The 22654-nt window shown below is 42.8% G+C and overlaps 1 protein-coding gene across 4 annotated transcripts in view; it reads left to right on the plus strand.

Moving 5' to 3' along the window:
* The first annotated feature begins 162 nt into the window (after nt 1–162).
* Nucleotides 163–22654, plus strand: part of rgs12a (regulator of G protein signaling 12a) — a 35110-nt gene continuing 12618 nt past the window's right edge. Inside the window, exons 1-6 of one of the 4 annotated variants that reach the window (XM_027287973.1) lie at nt 163–250; nt 1372–3231; nt 5023–5115; nt 19289–19310; nt 21178–21347; nt 21955–22047. In XM_027287973.1, coding sequence (XP_027143774.1) covers nt 1447–3231; nt 5023–5115; nt 19289–19310; nt 21178–21347; nt 21955–22047 — 2163 coding nt within the window. In that variant the 5' untranslated portion in view covers nt 163–250; nt 1372–1446. Of the gene's footprint in view, nt 371–1371; nt 3232–5022; nt 5116–8961; nt 9271–15886; nt 16076–19288; nt 19311–21177; nt 21348–21954; nt 22048–22654 lie in introns of those variants that run through there. The other 3 variants (XM_010737233.3, XM_027287975.1, XM_027287974.1) reach the window with 3 other exon arrangements.

A 22654-nucleotide genomic window follows, 5' to 3' on the forward strand; every position in this document is an offset into this window, starting at 1 on the left:
TGGCAGATTTTCTATATTTAAATAATAATAATAAAAAAAGGCTTTTAAATGTGGCGTTAAAATAAAGCCTGTCAACTGTCAACCGACATCAGCCAATGGCGTCACTCGGCTCGTTTGAATATTGAACGTGACAGACGCGGTGATTGGCTCGGAGCGTGCGGTCACGTGTCGCAGAGACGTTACGCTGTCATGGTTACACTGAAAGACGCTTTGTGATCTGCGTGGTGCTCTGGACTACAACTGAATCACTGCAAGGGAGATATAGTTTTAAATAATTAAAGAAAAGAAATGGACGTGTATTGTAAAAACATGTTTGGACTTATATTAGAGTGAATGTGAACACCGTGGGAGTTTTTACCTCGGAGAAAAGGTATTTTTTTAAAGTTTGCCGTCGTCTGTGGCGATAGTTTCGGAGCCCTAACATCGATTTAACTTTTTTTATTTTTATAACTGATTTTTTTATTTTAAAGAGCCGAAATGGGCAACCAGGCTTCGTCAGGTGTTTCCTGTGTTAAAAAAAGTTAAACTTGTGTGGTTAGTACAGCACTGGAACATTTAAAAAACAGTGGTTTACCGAAACCAAAGGAGTCTGGTTGTCATTTAAGTGTTGTGTTGGTGAATAAGGAGCCAGCTGGCACTCTTGTTTTGGGGGAGTGGGTGGAGGGGAGTAATTCACAAGCTGTGTTGGGACATGAAAGCTCTCTGTGTCTTATCTCTGACAGATAATTGCTAAAATAAGATCGATAGCAACCTTTTACTTGGCTTATAAATGACTTTAGTAGAGCCAGAGACTCTGATTTGTATTGCAAAGCATTTTGTAATTCTGTTTTCTCAATGAAAAGTTTTGTGATTAACTTCATATGATTGATATGTTGTAAAGCCTAGAGCTGACTACAATTAGTTGATTGACTGAAAAGTGTTCAGCAACAGTTTTATAGATTTATACATTAATAAAAAAAGTCAGTTTTGTGCAAAAATGCCCCAAAAAATGCTGCTTACAGACTCACAAAACTGAATATTCTGCTTTATTTAATGTCAATTGGCTATAAACTAGATAGATAGATAGATAGATAGATAGATAGATAGATAGATAAATTAAACCAGATTTTTACAAATAGAAAACTATATAAAGAGTAAAAAATAGAAATAAAAGTTCTTATACAAATAAGAAATAGAGCTCCAAATATTGTTGTTTGGAAATCATATGTGAAAAACTGATTTTTACACTTTTATGACAAGACCAAACAGTTTGCTATTGACAAGGAGTTTGGTAGATTAAAAGTTAAAACTGTGCAATCTTATGCATTCATTCTTCTGTTCTCTATAATTTGATATTCTTCTTGTTTTTGCCCACTTTGTGTGTCACTATAGGATGACAACAACACAATAGTGTTGGCAAGTGTTTCAGTTCCCACACACTGGATCTCACAGCAACCTCAAACAAAGATGAGGATACAGGGACAGCCCGAGGGCGCGAGGAGGCGCCTGGATTTGAATACAATCGGTGAGCTCAGAGGTGTGGAGGTCATCCGTGGTCGGGCAGGATATGGCTTTACTATTTCGGGACAGAGGCCGTGTCTGTTGAGTGGCATCCTGGAGGGAAGTCCTGCCGACCTGGTGGGTCTCAAACAGGGAGATTACATTGTGTCCATCAATGGGACTGATGTGTCCACCGCTTTGCATGAGACTGTGGTGCAGTTGATTGGCAGCTGTAAAGGTCCCTTGAGGATGGTGGTGCACACTGAAGGGCGGACCCTGGGGAACCCCATCCTTAATGATGCGAAATTTGGGATTGGCCAGAAAAGTGGTGTTTTGCAAAAGGCGAGTGTTCTCCGCACTATCTCGGACGATTCGAGCAATTCCTCTTTTAACTCCGGTCATGCTATAACCAGCAAACAGAGGCCGGTGTCAGAGCCTGATATGTCGCAGTGGTCACAACACTGGAGCTCTTTAGCCGAGCAGCCAAAGAAGGAAAATTCCAGAGCGGGGGACACAGACTCTGTGTTTACAGACACAGAAGAAGAAGCTAATCCAGACTGGAGTATTTTAAACATGACCATGGTGGTCGGCTACCTCAGCTCCACAGAGCTGATTTTAAACACTACAGAGCCAGAGGAGGACTGTTTAAAAGCCATTCGGGAGCGAATACGTCAGTTGGGAACAGAACAGGATACCCATACCCTGGTGATGATGAAGATCATGTTTGACTGCGTCCGACTTTGTGACGACACAGGAGCTGTTTTGGCAGCCTTTCCTGCTGAGAACCTGGTTTTAGGGGCTGTGTGTGCAGAAGACCCACGCTTCTTTTGCTTGGTCACCACAGCACATATAATCAATGGCCGTGTACCTGAGGACGGTCCTCTGCGGGCCTCCTGCCATGTTTTCTTTGTCGACCCAGAGCTGGGAAATCACGAGGACCACATAGACATTGCTGGGCGTTTTGGCTTTGACTGCACTCCAGATCCAGACGCCTTGGGCTGCCTTGAATTTCCTCAGACTCCCCCAGATGTACTTCACTTTGTCACCATCCTCTACAGCGACATGGGAGAGGCTGTGGAGAGGCTTCGAGCCAAACTGGACATGGAGGCTCAGGAGCAAGCCAAGGAGAACGACAGCACTGGCAAACAAGGCAGCGCCAGCAGCAATGGGGACAGTGGGATTGTAAATGGGTCCCCCCCTGAGGAGAGAGCGGACAGGGATTTCCCTCCTGCAATCCAAAACCACCCCGGGGCCCACCTCCCCAGCTGTCCATGGGATTATTCTCCAGCTAAAGACCTCACCCCAATAAATCTTTGCGAGAACGTCCAAAATCTTAATCCAGAGAACAGCGTCAGCATACATTCCCTTTCAGAGTCACTACCTGGCCCTGACTGTCTTACTAGCCTTTACGGAGGTCCCCCACCCAGACTTGAGTTTCAGTTCAAGCCCCCACCACCTCCTTTACCTTTGGAAAAGAAAACAAACTTCAGAGATCATCTCAGAGGTAGCCAAAGGTGGTTCTCAAAGCCAAAGTGGCCAAAAGCCTTAAGTAGTGATCCTGAGCTTCAGGTGACGTCCAACAACAACTGGTCCTCCAGCGTCAGCCTTAGCAACCTGCCTCCCCCCATGAGCCAGATCCCTTCAGATAGGTACCGCTCGGCCGAGGCCATGATGCTCCCTCCTAGAGAGGAATGGACAAAGAGATTTCTTGAACAGAGAGAGAAAGAGCGGAAAGACGGTAGAACCAAGAATGTAAGTATTTTTCATTTTCAAACTGAAATCTGTGGTTTCAAAAACAGCAAATGTCTTATAGTGGAAAATGTTCTCCTCTCTCCGCTCCTGAGAAATGTTGATCGGGTTTGTCAGGTGACCTTAAAACTGGATTTGTGTGTAATTTCTCTAGATATATCCTTGTTTATGCATATAAACACACATGTACTATATCCTTGCAAATTTGTGGCCATGTGTTGATGAGAAATCCTTACACACAAGCAGTCATACATAAGAGCATCTGTTTCTGTACTTCATTCATTCATTAGTTTAACACAGCAACACAGGAAGTATTAAATGGTCACATAGAGTCGAGTTTCCAGACACTGAGGGGGTGTTAGTGAGCCTGTTTTTTTTTGGTGTGGCACCTAAAATGAAACACAATACCACTTTTTTTCAAACGGTCAATTGGTGCCGAGTGTGAAATGAAAGTCAGAAAGCACCTGTTGTAACTCAATGATGTCATTGTCAGAAACGTGCGGGCAGAGAAGGGAACCTGCATTTTTTCTCTCACGCTGCTGTCCTCACTGCCCACAAGATGGCCCTGTGTATCCACTCAGTCCCGGAAATGAGGCTCACTCAGGAAATCAGTGATGCGTTTGCAGTATCTCTGAATTAGTTTCTCTCAGCAATTAGTCACCGTGAGAGTGAAAATGTGTTTTTTGCTGCACAAGCTACACTTTAGCTTATGTCCCCTGTGTATTGCTTTTAAGTTCAGCTACAGAATGTGTAGTTTTTGAACCTCCAGTTTACTGTTGTTTTTAGCCTTACTTAAGAAAATTTTACTGTTTTATAAGTGTTTTGTGTCCTTGTCCCCGAGATTACATTACATCAGAAAGACGACAATCTTGCACAGGAAGCTGGGCAAATTACAGGGTAGAGCCCATGCCATGCAGCAGTAATTATCTGCAATTCTTGAACTCTTGTTCATTAAACACAGCCTCTCTGATCATAATAGGGGTGGCTAAACTGCATTATTTTTATTTTTTTTCTGAAGTGAGATCTGATCTCTTGTTGTAGTTCTGGACAATCAGTGTTTCTGTCTCTGTACTTTTGAAGCAAGTTAACTTTGGGTTAACTTTATGTGAGGAGTCTGCATATTGTTGGAGAGTACTCTGTGTCATGACCCCTTTATAAGTAAATACTGACGCTTCAGCAAATTAATCGAAAGTTTGAGATTTCCGGGCTTCATCTGACTTACCTCAAAGTCACTTCTCACTTCGGTAATCGTGTTATACTTTCATTTTTTACTCAGGCTATATGAGAAAGTCTATTATCTCTAAGTCTTCAGACTGCACACAAACACAAAATACTATTTCATTATGCAGTCAGTCACAACACATTCTGTGCTTTTGATTTCACTTTTTAATCTTATTTTTTATATATATATTCTAAAATAACTCAACTTTTTCAAACTTACTAACTACTAATTATTAGAACTTTTACTTTTTAGATGCATTTTCTTGGTGATTTGAAACCAATGATGATCAAATTTAATGTAATTAATTTGATTTGAATGAAATTTCTGTAACTTGGACCCTGATATATATGATATATAATAATATCTTTAAGAATAACTTTATATATATTACCTTTAAATCAGTTTACAAGAGTTTACAAAGTGTTTTGCAGAGCAGCTGACCCAAAAGAAGGCAGCACAAGTCAAATTAAAAGTAAAACATAACAGATGCAGTGCAATAAAAGTCTTTAATATGCTGTCCATTCCATTGCTTTTTGTGTCTTTGATCATCTGTCTCTCCTTTATTCTTACAGGGCTCCAGGTTTTGGGGTATGGGTGTTGTTCGTGCCTCTAAACGGCGTTCTGCCAAACGTCTCAGCCTGGCTCGATCACTGGATGACCTTGAGGTAGGTATTGAGTTTGTTTCTTTTTCATTGGACAGACTTGTGTGTGTCTCATTCTGCTGGGCTGCTGTACTCAGACTATGTTTCACTAATGTGGACATTCAGATGAACCATCCCCCGTTCTCATTCTGCTCCACTCTCTGCTCCTTTTTAACATTTCATTTCCGTTGCCTTGAACTCTGCGTTCGCTGCTACACTTGCGGCACGAGAGCTCTCACAAAGTGGTCTTTGTGTGGGCCCAGAGCCGCGGTCCTGTTTGTTTGGCCTCGCTAATGAGGACTCCTGCACGACTGAATATCGTGCTCACATTTTCTTGCATTAACGCTGCTCTCTTTAACGCCGGCGGGCTCTGCATGCATGCATTACTCATGCAAAGTGATTCGTATTCACAAAAACACACGCACACTGCTCCTACAGCTCATAATCGCCCCTGAAAACACATGAACAGACACAAAAACAAACCAAAAAAGTGGCATGCTGTATTGTATATCCACGCATTAGTCACAGACACACCCGCAGACCACACATTGTACTCAAAGGGGCACACCACAGATCTCCTCAGGATCCAGACACACACTTAACTGTACTGTTGTTGAAATGTTCCAGTTTCTGAGCAGGTCGGCCCCAAATGTACAGCCACGGGATTAAAGATGGCTATAAAAGGTTACAACAGCTGCAGAGTTCCTGCTTGCATAGCACAACTTTCATGCCTTTATCCTCTATCCTTACTGTATCTTTAAATTGCAAGAGTTTGGGTTACTTTGTTTGGACTAATTCTGGATATTTTGCCTTGTGAGTTACAAACTCTTAAACAAGTTATGAATCATGTGTTTTTGTTTCTGTTTCTGAGCTCCAAGTCAGTCTGCTTGTGTGCAGAAGTCCCCCTACCACTTGTTTTTGTTGGTTTGGTGATGTGTTCTTCATTATATTGTGTTTCTACGGTTATGGCTTTCCAGCAGTTGCTGACTGGGTTTGCATCTACCAAGAGTAAAATTACTTCTTTTATTATCTAGTTTATCATCCGTCGTAACAACTTTTATTACTGTTCTCTGTTAAATTTAAAACATAGAGGAATTGCTTCAGGCTGCTCTAATCAGCTTTTTCTTTCACACTTCTTTTCTTCACATTACAAAATCACATTGGCTGGATGGAAAGCTGCATGCTTTCACACTTTGTAGCATTGTGTCAAGTTTTCTTTCTTACACCTCGAGTTTGCTTTGTTACACAATGCTTTGTGCACCTGTAATACCTGGAAGTCAGAGCTCTACTCTATCAGGAGCTGCTGTTATACCAACAGGCACAGTCAGGCCCATACTGATCTAATATGCTGAAAGTATAAAAAAAAAAAAACCTGGCCTCTTCATATACAAGCATCATGGCTAATATGACATTTTCAAGCTGTGACATGTTGGCTGTTCCAAAAAAGCAGACTTTAAGCAGCTGAAGTTTGGTTTGGCATTTATGTATTATGGAAAATAGAATGCGGTTGTCAGTATAATGACAGTTTGTGTTAGATTAAACAAGACTTATAATGGGATTCTGGGATTACTGAGTTATGAATGTGGATTTGACATTGCATACATTGTGCAGAACTGTCTATTAATGTATCTCATTGTCTCTCCCTCTGACTGCTTTTGCTCTGCGTTCAGAAAACTGCACAAATGCTTCTTGTTGCACGTACGTGTAGCCATGTTTTTGATGACAAACGGAGGTATATTTACATTTCTGTTGCACAAGAAACACCAGTTTTTTATCAAAACACGAGTAGGAATCCATTCCATTCAAACAGCCGAGCGTATTCACTGCTGTGCAAACAGAGGTGTCTGCTGTTTGCTTTGCACAGAGCCGGATCGACTGCAATTGTTGAATGCCGAGTGAAGGGCGTTCAATTTCCCCATCCAAAACTTTGCAGGTCAGTATTAGATAACACAAGAAAACCCATATTTAATAAGAATCCTTTCAATTTGTTCTCAAAGATTTCAAAATATATGTAGTGTTCAGGATATTTTACAGTTGAAAAACATGTCAGTGCTCTGCTGGATGCTATGTAACTATGAAATGACAATAATAGGTAGGTTTCCAATGTGTGTATTCTTAATTTGTACGGTGTTTATTGGCACCTGCATTCATTTGCATTTTCTTTTGCTGATTTTCTTGAAATTTGGTTCAGATATGTGGTACATTTAAATAAAAACCTAGCTATGGTTTCCAAATTACCCCAAACATATTTTTTGGCTTTTCCGTGCTGTGATGTCGGCCGTCACGCACTGATATACCTTTTGATTAGCTAAGATCATGGACGATATCCCTCAGGCTCTACTTCCTGTGAGATAACATCCATGAAATCCGAAAATCAGTTCTCATGGTCGTATCCGGCTCATAGGTATTCAGACCGCATCTAATCAAGAACAGCAATTTACCCTGCGCAGTTTGAAGTCATGGTAGGCCTTATACATTCAAAGTAATAACGCCATAGGGGAATGGTTGTCAAAGGCAATTAGAGCCTCACCTAGCACTTGAGTCTGAGCTCTTGTTTCAAGGGCTTTGAGCTTCACCCTGTGTTCATGGTCCGAGATCAGATGGTGCACTTCTAAAAGCCCCCCCTGCACAGCAAACCAAAGTCCATCCAATGACATTACCAGTTGTGCAAAAGTTGGTGTTTTTTTTCCTTTTGTCCGCTTCAGAGAGAATATAGATCAAACAAACAACCTGTAAAGCCTATGAAAACTTTAAATCACTCTTTGCTTATACATATTCAATACAGCATCGCAAGCACGGACTTGATGGGTCGAAGTGTTCGGCTTCTGCTGCTTGTTCTCTAACTTGTTGTGAAGGATGTTTTGATGGAAAAGTTCTCATGGCTCAAGTTTTTGCAAAAGATACGTGATAAGTTCTCAGTCAGCGCCTGCATCTGGACTCACAAGGACACCGTGAGACTATTTTGGGAGTTCACCATCAGTGCTCGAGGGCAGACCCCTGCGGATAACCCCTGTATGTGGCCTCGCTGGATGTTGTGGATGAGCCCGGAACAATTTGGACGCGTGTGGCCATGTTGCTTTTTCCATGGTCGGTGGCGTGCGTCACAGTGGCTAGCGCAGGAATGAGCGACTGCTTGTTATTTTTCTTCACATTACAAAGGCTCTGACACATAGATTTTGCAACCCACGCAGCAAGTCAGAATAGCACACACACACACACATATATATATATAATCCTGTGCTTTTTGATGCGTTTCGATGTGTGTCTTTCTGGTTCACTAGAAGGGGAAACTGCGCTCGTGCCAATTCGTTTTTCCTGCATCTTGTGATGAAGACTGTTTTGATGCGAGCTGAGATTCTGTAGTCAGATCTCCTTGTGTTTGGGCATGTCGAAGAATGTGCTTCTTCGTGGCTCCTTGTCTTGTTTCCACACACGTTTGTCAAATCCCATGCCGCAAACGCCCCCCACAATCCCACCCCACCGCTCCACCACATCTCTTGCTCATCACAGACTCCTTGTCTCAGATGCTTTGCGCCCACACATGACAGTGTGTTTTAACTTTGCAGAGGTGACACCATTACCAGGCTGCTTTACCCATGCTCACACTGACTCTCTTCTGAGGTGTTGCACGTGAAAAACATCTGTATAACGTGAGCTGGGAACACTCAAAAGGTGTCTGCTGGGGAAATTTGGGGCACCTCTTTTGCTCCATACGGGTGAAGTTTCCCCCTCTCCTTTTAGGTGTGGAGACATTAGTGGCTCTTGTTTGCACGCCTGCGGGTAATAGATCTATCCTGTGGGCGTAGCAGAAACCAAGAGAAGGCATGAAGACAGGGACGAGGGAGGGAGGTGAACGGAGAGGGAAAAGAGGAGGAATTTGCAGCAAAGCAAAGAGAGAGAGTCAGGGAGAGGGAGGGAGAGAGAGGAACCGGCAGCAGAGGAAGAGAGAGGGAGCTTTTGAACTCCCAGTAGCTGTCAGGATATTTGGCTCTCCTGCGCGCTCTCTCCTCCCCCGTTGAGCTCTGTCTCTCCACACTGCAAACACCGACTCGCACACGCTCCACGGAGCTCCGGCGGATGGACTCGCTTACACACACCAGGCGTGTGGAGCAGCGCTGAAGACAAGCCAAACACACGCACACAGCGCCATACATGGAGCAAACTTTAACTCTCAACTCTGTAAGTTGAAACTGGAGTCTTTGTTATATGTTTTTTTTTTTTTTGCTTTCTGTCTTGACTTGTTTTCTCTTTGGCGATGCCATCTTCATCGCTCACACTATCTCTCCTAACCCACCGTTACTTTTCCTTCTTTGGGCTCTTTGTAGCTCCTGTTGTAGCCTTTTGAGCGGCATACAGTGGTTAGCTTGTGTGGTCTGTCAGAGGAATGTTTTGACCAGTGCCAGCTGAACTCTCATGTGCTGTATGACACACACTGCGCCGCTGTATACAGCAAAATGTGGTCTAGTGTCTATATCAGGATGCACGCTGACTTTAAATTAGATGTTATACTAAAAGGGCTCTGTGAAGTGACCCGAGATTATTCTTGTAAACTGCACATCAGGGGTTCCCTATGGGCCTATGAATGAAGAGCGCTCAAAATCCACTGGCGTGAGTGGAAGAAGTTAGATTCTGTGTCGTCGTCCGATAGACTTCATTAGCATTGTGTTTTTTTTTTTTTTAGGAGATCATGTCGCAGCTGCGCTTAAGTTTGAACTTGAAATGGTTGCCTGTGGTTTTGCCTTGCCCCTGTTGACTCTGTACAGGCATGTCCCTGCTCTGATTCACCAAGCCTCTTATTCACTTATCTTGCACAAGCTCTGCGAAACCCTTTTTTTGGGGGGGATCTTTGGTGCTGACACAGTATGTCTAAACATACACTGTATCCAAGCAACCAGCCTATACGCAATAACAAGTTGAGTGTTATTATCATGATAGCTACTAAAATTGGATGTCATACTTCATTAAATAAATGTCCTCTGTTTTTCAATGTGACTTGAGAAGACGAGCTGGAGAGAGAACACAACGCACTTTTATCTCGCTGACATCACATGGCCAAGCTCTGGAGTGTGGGTGGACGGTTTGCGCTCACGAAATCTGTCCTTAGGCTAGCATTATAGGATGCAAAGACAAAACAGCCTGACATTTTCTAAATGTCTCCACTATGGTTCCTCTCTTCTTCTTCCTCTCTTCTCCCACAAAAGGTTTTCATTGCAAACACATAGACTGTGTTCTCTCTCTCTCCAAAAAACCCACTGACTGGAAAAACAGTGAATTAACACAACAAAACTTGAGTAGAAGTTATTTAACTGTCCAGCTGCTCGGAGGATGAATATGCAACAGCCAGTAACCAGATGACCAGATGTGGCTGTGGTTGCTGAGTTTGCTGTTTGACCAAACTGTAACCACGGAAAATACCCGCTGCCTCGCCATCTCTGGATGGAGATGCACTGCAGCTCCACTCTTGGCTGTTGTCACGCCGAGGCTATGACATCATGTATCGACATTCAGGATTATGATATATTTTTTTTAGTCGACCGCAGAGCTCTTCATCATCCCCTGTTGATTGACTATAGGAAGAACTAGGACGTCTGTGGATGTGAGGCACAACTTCTGGAGGTGATTCATTCCCCACACACTGTTTACCTTCCTCAATCGTACTATTATTAAATTTCTCTGCTTCATTGAATGGGAATCTACTGCCAAGGGAGTGGAGGTTACTCAACAAGGAACGGCTTGAGAACTGCCAAAGTCTTTTATCACCTTCCTGGTAACAGTTTAGACATGTCTGGGATACAGCGGGCTGCTCTGCTCGTCGTGTTCAACTCTTTACCTCACACCTGTAGCTCAGACGACGCGGAGCGCTTGCTTCACCTCTCCGAGACATTGGGCAAGACAAGCTTGTCTTGTTTGAACTGGAGAGGAATTGCAGGGAGGTTTGGAAAGTGAATTTAGTTGGTATCTTTCTGACCTTGTTGGCGCAAAAATTATGCAAAACCAGGCCAAGGTCTTGTCTACTTCGCACTGTGGAAGTCATAAACATGGATTTTTGGGACGGCCAACTCTACCCGCGATATTGGCTTGGCGCTCTGCTTTGGCAGTCTAAACACTAACTTTCCCTTGTGAATTATTCCTATAACATCTTCATCCTGTGGTCAACATAAAGAAATATGATATGTCTGTTTATATGGTCGGGTTATTGCATGACCTCATTGTTTTAGATTTGCGTAAAGTGCTGCTTATTGTTCATGCTTTGACCTTCTCCATGTGTCATGGTATTTGTTAAGGCAGTTGATAAAAAGGTCGCCTTGAAATGCAAATTATGTAGTATGAGATATATGTTGAAGCAAAAGGTGACAGAGATAAATGTCTTTAAGGAAGGATTCAGATATGAATATGTTGTGTGTAGAGTAGACAAAGGATCACATTCTACAAGTCAGATATTTCTGCAGTTTTGTGAGCATCGTCATGCCAAATACACACAGAGTCCAAATGCCACCCTATAGCCTTCAGCCTGGAGGGATAAACATAAGCCAACTTTGCCTTCCCTTCTTTCCCAGTCTCAGTCAACCAGCTCAGGTTCCAAGCATGACCAAAAGAATTAGTCAGTGGGGCGTAGGGTCAGTAAGACACAGGAAGTAAACAATTATCGTGGTTCCTCGTCATTGGCAACATATGACTATGTACCCTACCAGATACTCTAGCAGATATATCATCGCTCAACAAATGCACCCAAGCGCCAAGACTTTTCAAAACACTGTATGTTAAACTCTCGTGTAAGATAGTTTGGTGGAAAACCAACGAGGGGGTGGTGGGGGGGACTAACTCACAAGGCTAATTGTAGGTGTCAGGTTTCAGGTTGGAAAGTCCATTTCTGGTGTTTTTATGGAAGAGAAAGAGAGCAGCAACAGGGTGTGGTGGCATCTTATGTGGTCTACCCACCTCGAGCCCTCCAGGCTCATGTAAGCACAGCCCTTTCTCTATGATAATAAATTGGTGGTGGGAGGGGTCGTGGTCACTGGTTCTAGTTTCCCTCTCTGTGAAGTAAATCTATTTTTGCACTGTCCAGCTGCGCCTTGCAAATCAAATTTTATTTGTCGCTCGTTCTGTATGTATTTATTCCTAACCCGCCCACCTGTGACATGCAAAGATCCCTTTTTCTTGTACTTGGAACAAAACAAACGCATGTTGTCATGCAGCTTTCTGGCTTCACGCTCAAGTAATTGGCAGTGAGTCAGATGTCTGTACAGGTTCAGACAGAGTTAAAAATCTGAAGTTATATTCTTGATTCAAGTGGGGAAAGACAAATTCTCATATTGGCTCCTGATCCTGCGAGAAGTAGGGCAGCAAAGAGAAAAAGGTAAACATCTCCAGTCGCAGGAATGCTGGTACTCCGTGTCAGCTTCTCTTTTTTCTTTTTTTTTTTAATCAGCAACAAGTTGTTAACGCACACTCATGCCGACAGCACTGCACAAACCATAGTAATGCCACTTTAATCCAGAAAGGAGCAGAGCCATACCCATCTGCTGTGGCTGACCGGCTGCAGTTTGGGAACAGGCAGTAGATTACTGCCGATCAGGGGTATTAAGAGATGAATCGCATTGTGGCGACGGCCTTTGTTCACATGCAAATCATTCATTTCTTTAAACGCACTGAGAACGGCCCGTTTGTTAGTTGAGGGGATTACACCTAAAAGACACCTCAGCAACAAGTCTGGACACTTATGGCTCAGGCACGAGGGCCAGACACGCATCAGCAGTCGCATATATAGATTAAATTCTTCACAGAATGGCTCTGATGTGCTGGAAAATATTCTTGTCTGTTTGTATGGATAACATGACAAGATCTTACCCCTGAATTTGTCCACCGTAGAGATTATCTAACATCTTTTTTTATGTGAATCCGAGCGTTAAATTCTTAGCTGAATATGGATGAGATAATGAGCTTCTCCAACAGATTTGGAGGATGATTCTTTGCACCCGTTTAACCTGCTTGTAAAATTCAAGAAAAACAGACAGATCTGAGGAAATCAATCCCTTGGCTGGAGCGTTATGTTTTGTTTTTGCAACACATTTAGGCTTCTGCAAAGACAGACATTTTACAGTTTAGTTGACGCCATTAGATTTTGTCCAAAAGTGAAATCCAGAATGATTTCTGTGGTGTTGACGATTTATTTCCCTAATCACATGCCTTCTACTTTCACCAGTTTTAGTTCGAATCGAATCCGTTTACAACCCGAGAACATGTGCTACTCAATTAGATCACAAGTGGAGCGGAATCACACGTGTCAAAAGTAGACAACAACAGTGACCATAAGTCACACATTAAGATGTGCTATATTTGCTTTGCAGTTTCACAACCCATTGATCTATAGACATAATACATATAGGATATCAACAGGGACGCTGATCGTGTTCACATTGTTTACCATTCTTGGTCCCCTAGCATCACATAAGCATGCTGACCTCATCAGATCCCTGCTAATGTGATAGAGCGTCTGGCAGATTTGCTCTGACAAACAAGATTTCCCACAGTAAAAACACTGCTTGGACTCCTCAAATCAAACATTGCGTTCGTGCTTTCTTCGCGCAGATATCGTCGGAGGACTTTTATAATTCTCTACATCAGGCTGCCCCCCCCCTTCTCCTTGCTTGGTTGGGAAAGAAATGTCTCTTCCATCTTATCAGTCGCCGCACCCTCGCCCTCTCTCCCTCAAAAGGAAGTTGCCTCCATGCGAGGCTCTCTCTTGATGTTATTTTCAGGGAATGGTTTTGTCGTCTGCCGCAGATAACAGGCCTAGATTATTTTCCGTCCTCGGTCAAGATTGCCTGCTGGAGAACTTGACATGCAATTAGCGAGGTCTTGTGACAAGCAACGCTCATTCTCACTGTAAAGCCTGTCTAGTCTAGAAATGTTTCACAAATTGATTCAATCAAGTGGCGGTGGCTCACGTGAAAACTGTTTGCTTTGTAGCAAAAGTTCTTCTTCAGTCAGCAACACCAAAGCAGGAGATGGGGGGAAAAAATGTTTTTCCTGGAGGCATTTTGGTTTGAGAAGTTCCAACATGCTTTGCTCTTGTTTTGCACTGCATAGATGTGCTCACCTGGTTGCAGTGAACGCTCTGCCTCAGGCGGCGGTCAAAGGGCAGAAGTAGACATAAAGGGCAGAAGTAGTCCTGTGATTTGGGGACCACAGTTATGGATGACTCAGCTTAGCAACATAAATAGCTTCTAATTACTGCATGGCTGATTTTTATTTGCACACAAACGCATGTAAAATTCTGCATTATAGCATAAAATATACATAGCTCGGTGCTGAACGGACCATTTTGTATCAACGGGAAGCGATGAACATCAAACTGACTGGAAGACGCCGTGTCGGACATTTGAATTCAAGCAAGAGCACATTCCTGGTGGATTAGATAGTAACGAGAACAGCGGGTACATAAACATAAAATGACTGTAGTTGTAAAATCCCTCCTGGAAAACAGTCAAAATGGATGTGTAGGGTTTGATGAACCTTCAAATTAATAGACCTGTTACTAAAACTGGACTTTTTGGATAGTATTTCTTGTTTAACAACCAGCGAAGATTTTATTTATTTATTTTTTAACCTCAGGGGTTTTTTCAGTTTCGTTTTTTAATCCAATCGTTCTGAAACCTCCTTTCTGATGGCAGATTTGTGGGCTGTGTCCAATCATTTTTATAACTTTCTAAAAATCCACAATTTGACAGGAAGGTATTCGACTTCTTCTCTTCATCTTCTGTACAACCGAATGCAAAGTATGAAAGCCAAGGAAATGTGCGTCGTCATTTATCCACATTTGTACAATTCACTGCCTGAGTGTGTTTGAGGCATACTGATTCCCTCTCCATGCGTCTTCTATTTTTTTTTTACATACACGAACACACGATCCTCCTGAGGGGGGTTGAGATGTCATCTGTGATTGGCCTTCCCCCTCCGAACCATCAGCACAGCCGCGCGCGTATGACAAACATCCAATTTCCAAAGTGATAGAGCATGTAGAAATTTAATTAAACAGGAGAAATCTACCATGAAAACCAGGCTGTTAATAAACACTGTATCCCATCCATTATTTACGGCGAAATTAAGTCCAAAGAATGCTAGCTCGTTTGCCACGGGAAAAAAAAAACTCAGAAAGAAAAGAGCCACCTATGCTTTAAGAATAATAGCCGGGTCCAAAAACAGTCGCTGATTGTAGAGATTTGCCAGAAATGTGGAGGCACAGTGCAGCAGCAGCGGAGACGAGGAGCGATGCCAGAGTGAAAACCAATTTTCTTTTTCTGGTACATGAGCTAAATTGCTTGCAGAAAACACCACTTGATAGAATTATTACAGTTGGGGGGGTGTTAAGCATGGAGCACTGTGACGGCGGATAATGAAGCTCAGAGTTCAACTTGTGGGCTTACTAAAACTTTTATTTTGATTAAGCAAAATTCATCTGGTTTCAATTGAAACTGACTGGGTATTTCTTCTTCAGAGAGAGTGCCCCGACTGGAAACAAAAGAGGGGGGAAAGGCCAGTGTGGTTTTGACATGGCGAGTGTGCGTTTGGAATAAAAGAGAGAGAGGAGGAGGGGGGGGGGGGTTAATTCATCTGATTCCTTCATGCCACTGTGGCAGAGGCTGTATGTATTGTCGGGCGGGTTGCCGTGGCAACTGCTGCAGAGTAAGGGAATCTTTCTTTCCTCCTTCTTACCCACCTCCTCCTCCTCCTCCTCCTCTTCTCTTTTTCTGTCCAGTACCTCAGTACCTTGTCAGATTTCTTCCTCCCTCCCTCCTTCTCCTTCCCTCTCTCCAACTTGTACAGACATGGTTTGCAGAGTTTTTGGGTGGGGAATGTTCAGGTATGCGTTCGCACACACACACACACAATCTGTCTGTGTGCTTGCTCGTGGAGCAGACTTTAGGGAACAATGAGTCTCAAAAAGAGACTTTCTTTCAAGAGGACCTGGAACTTCGGCACCGTAAGTAAACTGTGGTTTGCCGAGCGAGCCTCCTCTTCCTCCTCTGTGCGAAAGCCGGGAGATTCCTTTTGTTCAGTCAGCTGTTTTTCTCATTAATCTCCCTCTTTGTCGCTCGTCTCTTTCTCTCCCTCTCTCTCCCACTCAGAACAGCTGTTTGAAGCGGCGGGGGACTCGCGATTGTTTGTTTGCGGGGCGCTTGAATCAGCCTTGACTTGTGTAAAAGTTTAGAAGAAGGTTTTTTTTTGCCCTAATCAGACTGTGTCGAACAGGGTTGCATCTCAACCTTGTTTTTGTAGGAAGGAACACGTCTAAACAAGCCCAAAAGATGAAAGAAGTCACTTTTAAAAAGGTGTGAAATACACTCTGTGTGAGGTGTTAATGGGTTGCATTAATGTTTGTGTGAATGCGGTTTTCACTTCTGATTCAATACCGATGAAAGTTTTGAAAGTGTGGTCAGATCATGCACATAAATCTGTCGCGGTGTGTTCATCTACGTTCCACCAGCATGTGGTGTCTCGGGATGCCAGACTGTATGGCGTGGGGGCTGTGCCACACAGTAAAGCTGGAAGAGCGTTTTCCGACTGGAAAAAAACAAAATCCTGCTCTACGTTTGGAGCCCAGGGTACTTCAATTGTGATTTTTGTCCATTTTGGTTTGGAAAAAAAACAAAACGTGGACATCCTTCAGATGGATTCCAGCTGGGAAACAAGATCTCTGCTATTATATATTAAAAAATAAAAGGATCAAAGAGGACCTGTGAGCACTGCAGAGCCACCCATGGTGGACCAGCTCATCAGCAGAGGTGTCAAGAGAGGAAGGGGAGTGTGTGGACAAGAGGTGACGGTGGTGTGGTCGTCACTTTGGCCTCATTGTAGTGGAGTTGAGGGCAAGGAAGCAATAACAAATTGAAAAGCACACAAGTGGTGTGTGTGGTCTAACCCCTGCAGCCTCATGCAAACACACACACACACACACAACGCTGTATATTGGACAACTTCTACACGTGTGATGTGTACAGAAAAGTGCTTGAATTATTAATTAGTTGATCTACATATTATTAACCAATAAAAACTTTATTAAGAGGTCACGGAAACAGCCAAACATTTGTGTTTCCAGCCTCTCAAATGTGAAAATTTGATACTTTTCTCAGTGGATAACTTTTTGTTTTGGACTTCTGCTTGCACAGAACACAACAATTTTCTGTCACTTTTTACAGTGCAAACAGTGCATCTATTTTTTTTATCAAACAAATGAGTTGACAGCAAAAATAAACGTTAAAAAAAAATCTGATAAATTATGTGTCATAGTTGGACTAGTTTTGGGGATTTTGCAACATTTGCATTCACTTCAGATCCTTCTTACGCAAATGTATGACGTGTTTGTCATCAACATAATTCTCGTGGTCAGGATACAGGCATTAGTTGTGTATTAATTGTAATCCTCCTACTCGTATCTGTGATTAAGTGGAAGTTACGCTCTTACAAGAAGTGGATATGTCACTTTCAAAGTGAAACCTGACCATATATAGCTTTGAAAAGGCAGAATTAACTCCCAAATTATGGATAGTAGTGAACATACGAGTCAATTTCTAAAACCTGAAGACCTTTTGTTTGTCCAAAACCATAGTTGACGTCACATTGTGTGATGTCTGTCTTGTACTTTAAAGTGAACCACAGTCACAACACTGTATATATTTAAGGTTTGAGGTTTAGCTGTTTTTAGAGCAAAAAAAGGACAGACAGATGGAGTGGGTGTTCTCTCTTTTTCTCTCTCTTTCTTCTGTTACGGCTTCACGTTTGGTCCTCGTCCTACTCACCCATGATTACTGTATGCATGTTAACCACCACAGAGGGGCTGGCTTTTGGGTGTTGACTATATGGGGTTGGACAGGGCAGCAGCAGAGTTGTAAAAGAGGCCGTGACAGACAATTAGTGGTTTAGTGGTCTGTGTCTGATAGAGCTTTTACATGTGGGCACTCCCAAAATGGAACGAAGCGTCACGTCAGCGCACATGACCGCGGTCACATCCTCTTGCCTTCAGACGACCAGTAGCATCAAGAAAAATTAAAAAAGATCGGCCTCGTCCGCAACATGTCTCCGCTTCGAAAAACTATTAATAAAATGACAACTCACAACCAATTTTGAAGGGATGCTATGAATAAAATCAGACAGGAAATGAATGTTTCATTTTCAGGAATAGCTTCATCGGGGTGCATCATTTTTTGGGGGGGGAATTTTCTTCGCTCTGTAATAGTGTGGCTCTACGGTGCACTATTATGCAATTCAACTAAAGCACACACTGTACGTGCTGCTTGCCTGGCAATAAGAGCCTTGTTTAGACGTATCATCAGCCTTGAATATTCACACTTTGAAGTGGCAGCTCAGAAAACACTCTTCTGGAAATAGTCTCCCCTTTTTTCAGATGAATCCTCCAACGCACCGATTCTTCGAGTGTTCTTGGACCAAACCCGAAGATGCGCCTCTCATATCCTCCCCTGCATTTAAATATATTTGCGATAACAGCCTCGCAGAATTGGCTTTAAATTCTCTCTCTTTATTAGCCTAATCAAAATTATCTAGGTTTCACAGAAGCCCAGCGCTGAGGCAGTGATCATCCCGAGTAAATATTCATTGATCCCTCATAAGATCGGTCACATGTGGTGTTTAATTTAGCTTTATTCTCTAGCTATAATTACACCCAATTATGGAAAGTTGTCTAATGAAATTTCCATGCCCACCAGGAGTTCTTGTGCTGTTTGCCTTTCATTCAGGGACGTCTACACGTGCATAAAGCACTCATTCCTGAAATTAGCAAGTGAATAGAAGAGCATTACAGCCGGTGATGGCCACTCAAGTAGCCCTGACCTGATGAGCTCTGATCTTTGTGAGTGCATTCAGCAGGAATGCAAACATTCAGGGCTGTGAGGATCATCGCTCCTTGTTGTGGAGGTGTGAACAGCTGTGGTGGGAGAGTCTAGGGGGTCCACCCACTTACACATTAATGGCCTTGTATAAAGACCCAAGATCCAACCCTTTTTTTCCCAGTAGCACAGACACACACACATTTACAATACAAACCACAGAGACACACACACACCTCAGAGCAACTGCTGGGATGCCTGAAGAAACACTGCTATCAGCTTCAGTCTCTTGTCTCGGCGCAGGAGGTCATGAGGGCAGCCTCTCACTCATGTCTCTCTTTGTTCTCTTTCAGTCTGCTGCTTCCTCAGATGGTGGTGAGTACCATTCCTTTATTACTACTTTAAAAAAGACTATTTTCTAATCTTCTAGTTTGATATGAAACACAGAGTGAATACTTCAAACTTTAAAAAAAAAAAAGAGTTTGACCTTAAGCCAATTTAATTCTCATTTCCGGCTCTGTACTTGACACTTTGTAGCTGCTTGATGAAATGTTCTAATAAAAAGTTAGTGAGGATGATGTGTTCACTATAGGCCGCATGCTTCTAGTTTATAGTCGAGGCTAGTGTGTGCTGTCGGTTCCCCAACTTTCATAGCAGTTTTAATAACATTTGCTAACAGGCTGACCGAGGTTGCGGTGGGGGAAGCTCCTTTCACTGTGGATGTGGATCAGGCGTGCGAGGCTGTTTGCTTTCTAAAGCCATCTCATTAACCGAGCGGCACACAATGTGGTAAACACAGATCCTAAAACCTCAGCCCTAATACATTAAACCATCAAATTTATACGGCGACTCTCCGTGTCACAGAGAAACTGTCATTTTGTGTTATTGTACAATTGCTCGGATTGTCATATTTGACATAAAGCCAGTACTATTTTAATGCTTAGAAATTAGGATATACTGGAGGTTTTAAAAGGTCATGTAAAGGCCACTGTAGTCATAATCTGAAAGCCCTCACTGTAATGCTGTTAGTGACGTCATGTCCTATTTACAGTGCTTTTATTTCACAACGCCACGGTCAAACTACACCTATTTGTAAATCCACCCTGCTTCTTGTGCAGGCATATCTGCAACATGAAGATATGCTGCACCTCACCTGATCTCGCTATGGTTTCTTTTTTTAAACATTATGTTAATATCAGTTGCCCATGCCAACCAGTTGGCTCTCCACAGAATGACAACGCGTACGAATCTGTGACAAATCCCATCGAGACCCTTTTTTGTTTTGTTGTTTTCACTGTGTGCTCTCTGCCTGGTCGGCCCACAGCACTAAAGTGGCCATCTGCTGCCATGATAGCAGGTACTGTGCAGGTCCAGGCCCCCATTTTAGTTCACGGATCCTCACCCACTCTCCCTCTTTGTGTCGCTTTAATCAGCCATGTCTCCTTTCTTTTATTTTTGGTCCCTCTGCTTGTCGCCCTCTCTTTGCTCCTCTCCTACCAACTGAGTGACATCTGCTCTTTCTCAGTTAGCCGTTCGCTCCCTCTCAAAACATGTTTTGAACTTTGACTTGTAACAAAGGACACTTGCTGTATCCTTTGTTACACCTCTAACTGGTGAATATTAGAGCCACAAGCTTTCCTTTGACATTTACCTTATAGTCTAATCCATTTTCTGTTTTTTAATACTGTTTGGTGCAGTTTAAGGGCACCTTTTGGCTTAGATGAACAAGCCCCTTCCCCTTTAACTCCAACAGGATCGAGACTTTTATTAAATTGCTAAGAAATTATTTATCTTCCTTCTCCCCAAATGCCAAAGTCTCTGTAATATTTGTAAAAATTATAGTGAGTTTTACATGTTCTTGATTAGGACTAGAAAATAAATCCAGCGCAAAAAAGTAAAAAAAAAAAAGTTCTCGCCTGGTTTCTTCCTCTTTCTTTTGACATATAAAATCATAGACATGCCTACTTTTGTGGGGCATTTTGAAGATGCGTACCATTACAAATTATGTTTCATAGAGGAAACCCGTATTTATAAAAAGCTGTCCTCCGTGGATTAAATTACAGCACACAGTTTGTCTCAGAAATGTCAGAAGGAAGAAAAACACACAACAATACTAAAATCTACAGAAATATTTCAAAGGTTAAGAGGGCACACATGAAAATAGCTCTAACTCTCCCTCTGGCTGGAATTACCCTTTAACATCAGAGCCCTCTAACCTTTGCATTTCCCTCCTGTCTTACAGACTATAGTGGAGTCCAGTTGCAGGGATGCTGCAGCCAGAGCAGCCTGAACAGTAATGGCAGCCTTACAGGAGCAGGCAGCCATCGCGGGGTCCCAGAGCAGCGCGTGGCCAGCTGGGCCGCATGCTTTGAGCATCTCCTCCAGGATCCAGTGGGTGTGCGCTACTTCTCGGTAAGAATCTCTGAAACCGATTTGAATCCCGGAGCCAAACTTTAACAAAAGCGCCGTTACAAACAACTGATGTGAAGCGTAGTGGAGTAAAACAAAGTGCGTGTGCGGTGCAGTTGTGATTTTATCGATTCTGCTTATTAATTTGGTTCCTTAGTGAACCAAAAATATTCCCTGTATTGTATTTTTTCATCCCTCTACAACGCTGCCGTAAATGCTTTGTCATGTTAGACCAACTGTTTTCAAGGTTCAAGTTCAAAATCAATCCTCAGTGTCCAACCTTAGTGAGTACACGCATCTCATTTATGATACCATACCTCCCACATAAAAGATGCGTCTTTGAAATTAGCCCACAACACCTTCAGGAGGCTCAAACATTAAGTTCTGGCGTCCCACAACCACCTCGCTCCTCACCTTCCCTCAACGCTGATCAGAGCTGCGCTCGCCTACGCTATACTGCGCCTACACATACACCAGTCCTGTTCACAACATTGCACCCAGTCATTTCTTGTGTCTTCTCTACTGGTCTACAACAACAACAGCAACAGCAGCATCAGAGAGTTAATGGTGATCATTTTTTTCCTCTTTCTGCTGCTGTGTGTCCTCACAGGAATTTCTCAAGAAAGAATTCAGTGAGGAGAATATCTTGTTCTGGCAGGCCTGCGAATACTTCAGTCAGGTCCCTGCAACTGATAAAAAGCAGGTAAGTCACAGTGTGAAGCTAAAAACACACTCAGAGCTTTTGTGTGGCGGTATTGTAAAGAGTGGTCCTCTGTGAATTAGAAGTGGAGAGAAAGGTGGGCAGATAAAATCATAGAGTGTGTGAAATTCTCAAGTCTTCAGATGCAGTCAGCTGCCAGTTTAAAACACGCTTGATGTCTTAGGACGTCACTTGTGTGTCACACAGTGGTAAATAAACAGCGTTGCCCGAAGTTACCTTTGTTTTGACAAAGGTCACTCACTGCCCCCAGTAGGCTTCACAGGATCTTCAATAAAAAACTCATTTTTACATACATTTCCCTCCTTTTTTGGCCTCTCCAATGTAAATTTCACCGCATATAAACAACAGGATTTATGTGGTCGTCTACTTTCAGAACTCCAGTCGCATGTTGTCTGTTTATGCTCCTTCCGGACTGTCGAAGAAGTCTGTGGAAACAGTCTTTGTAGGTTTTCAGCTAGTCTTCAGGTTGTTCCAGAAGCTTAATCTCCTGATTCCCACCGTAAATCTCATTGCTAAAAAACGATTTAATGACATTTGGAGCTGTGGTTACAAATAACAAAGTGATTTCTCCGTTCTCAGAAAGAGTTTT

The sequence above is a fragment of the Larimichthys crocea genome, chromosome XIV (assembly GCF_000972845.2).
Source record: "Larimichthys crocea isolate SSNF chromosome XIV, L_crocea_2.0, whole genome shotgun sequence".
In the NCBI taxonomy this organism is placed as follows: domain Eukaryota; kingdom Metazoa; phylum Chordata; class Actinopteri; family Sciaenidae; genus Larimichthys; species Larimichthys crocea.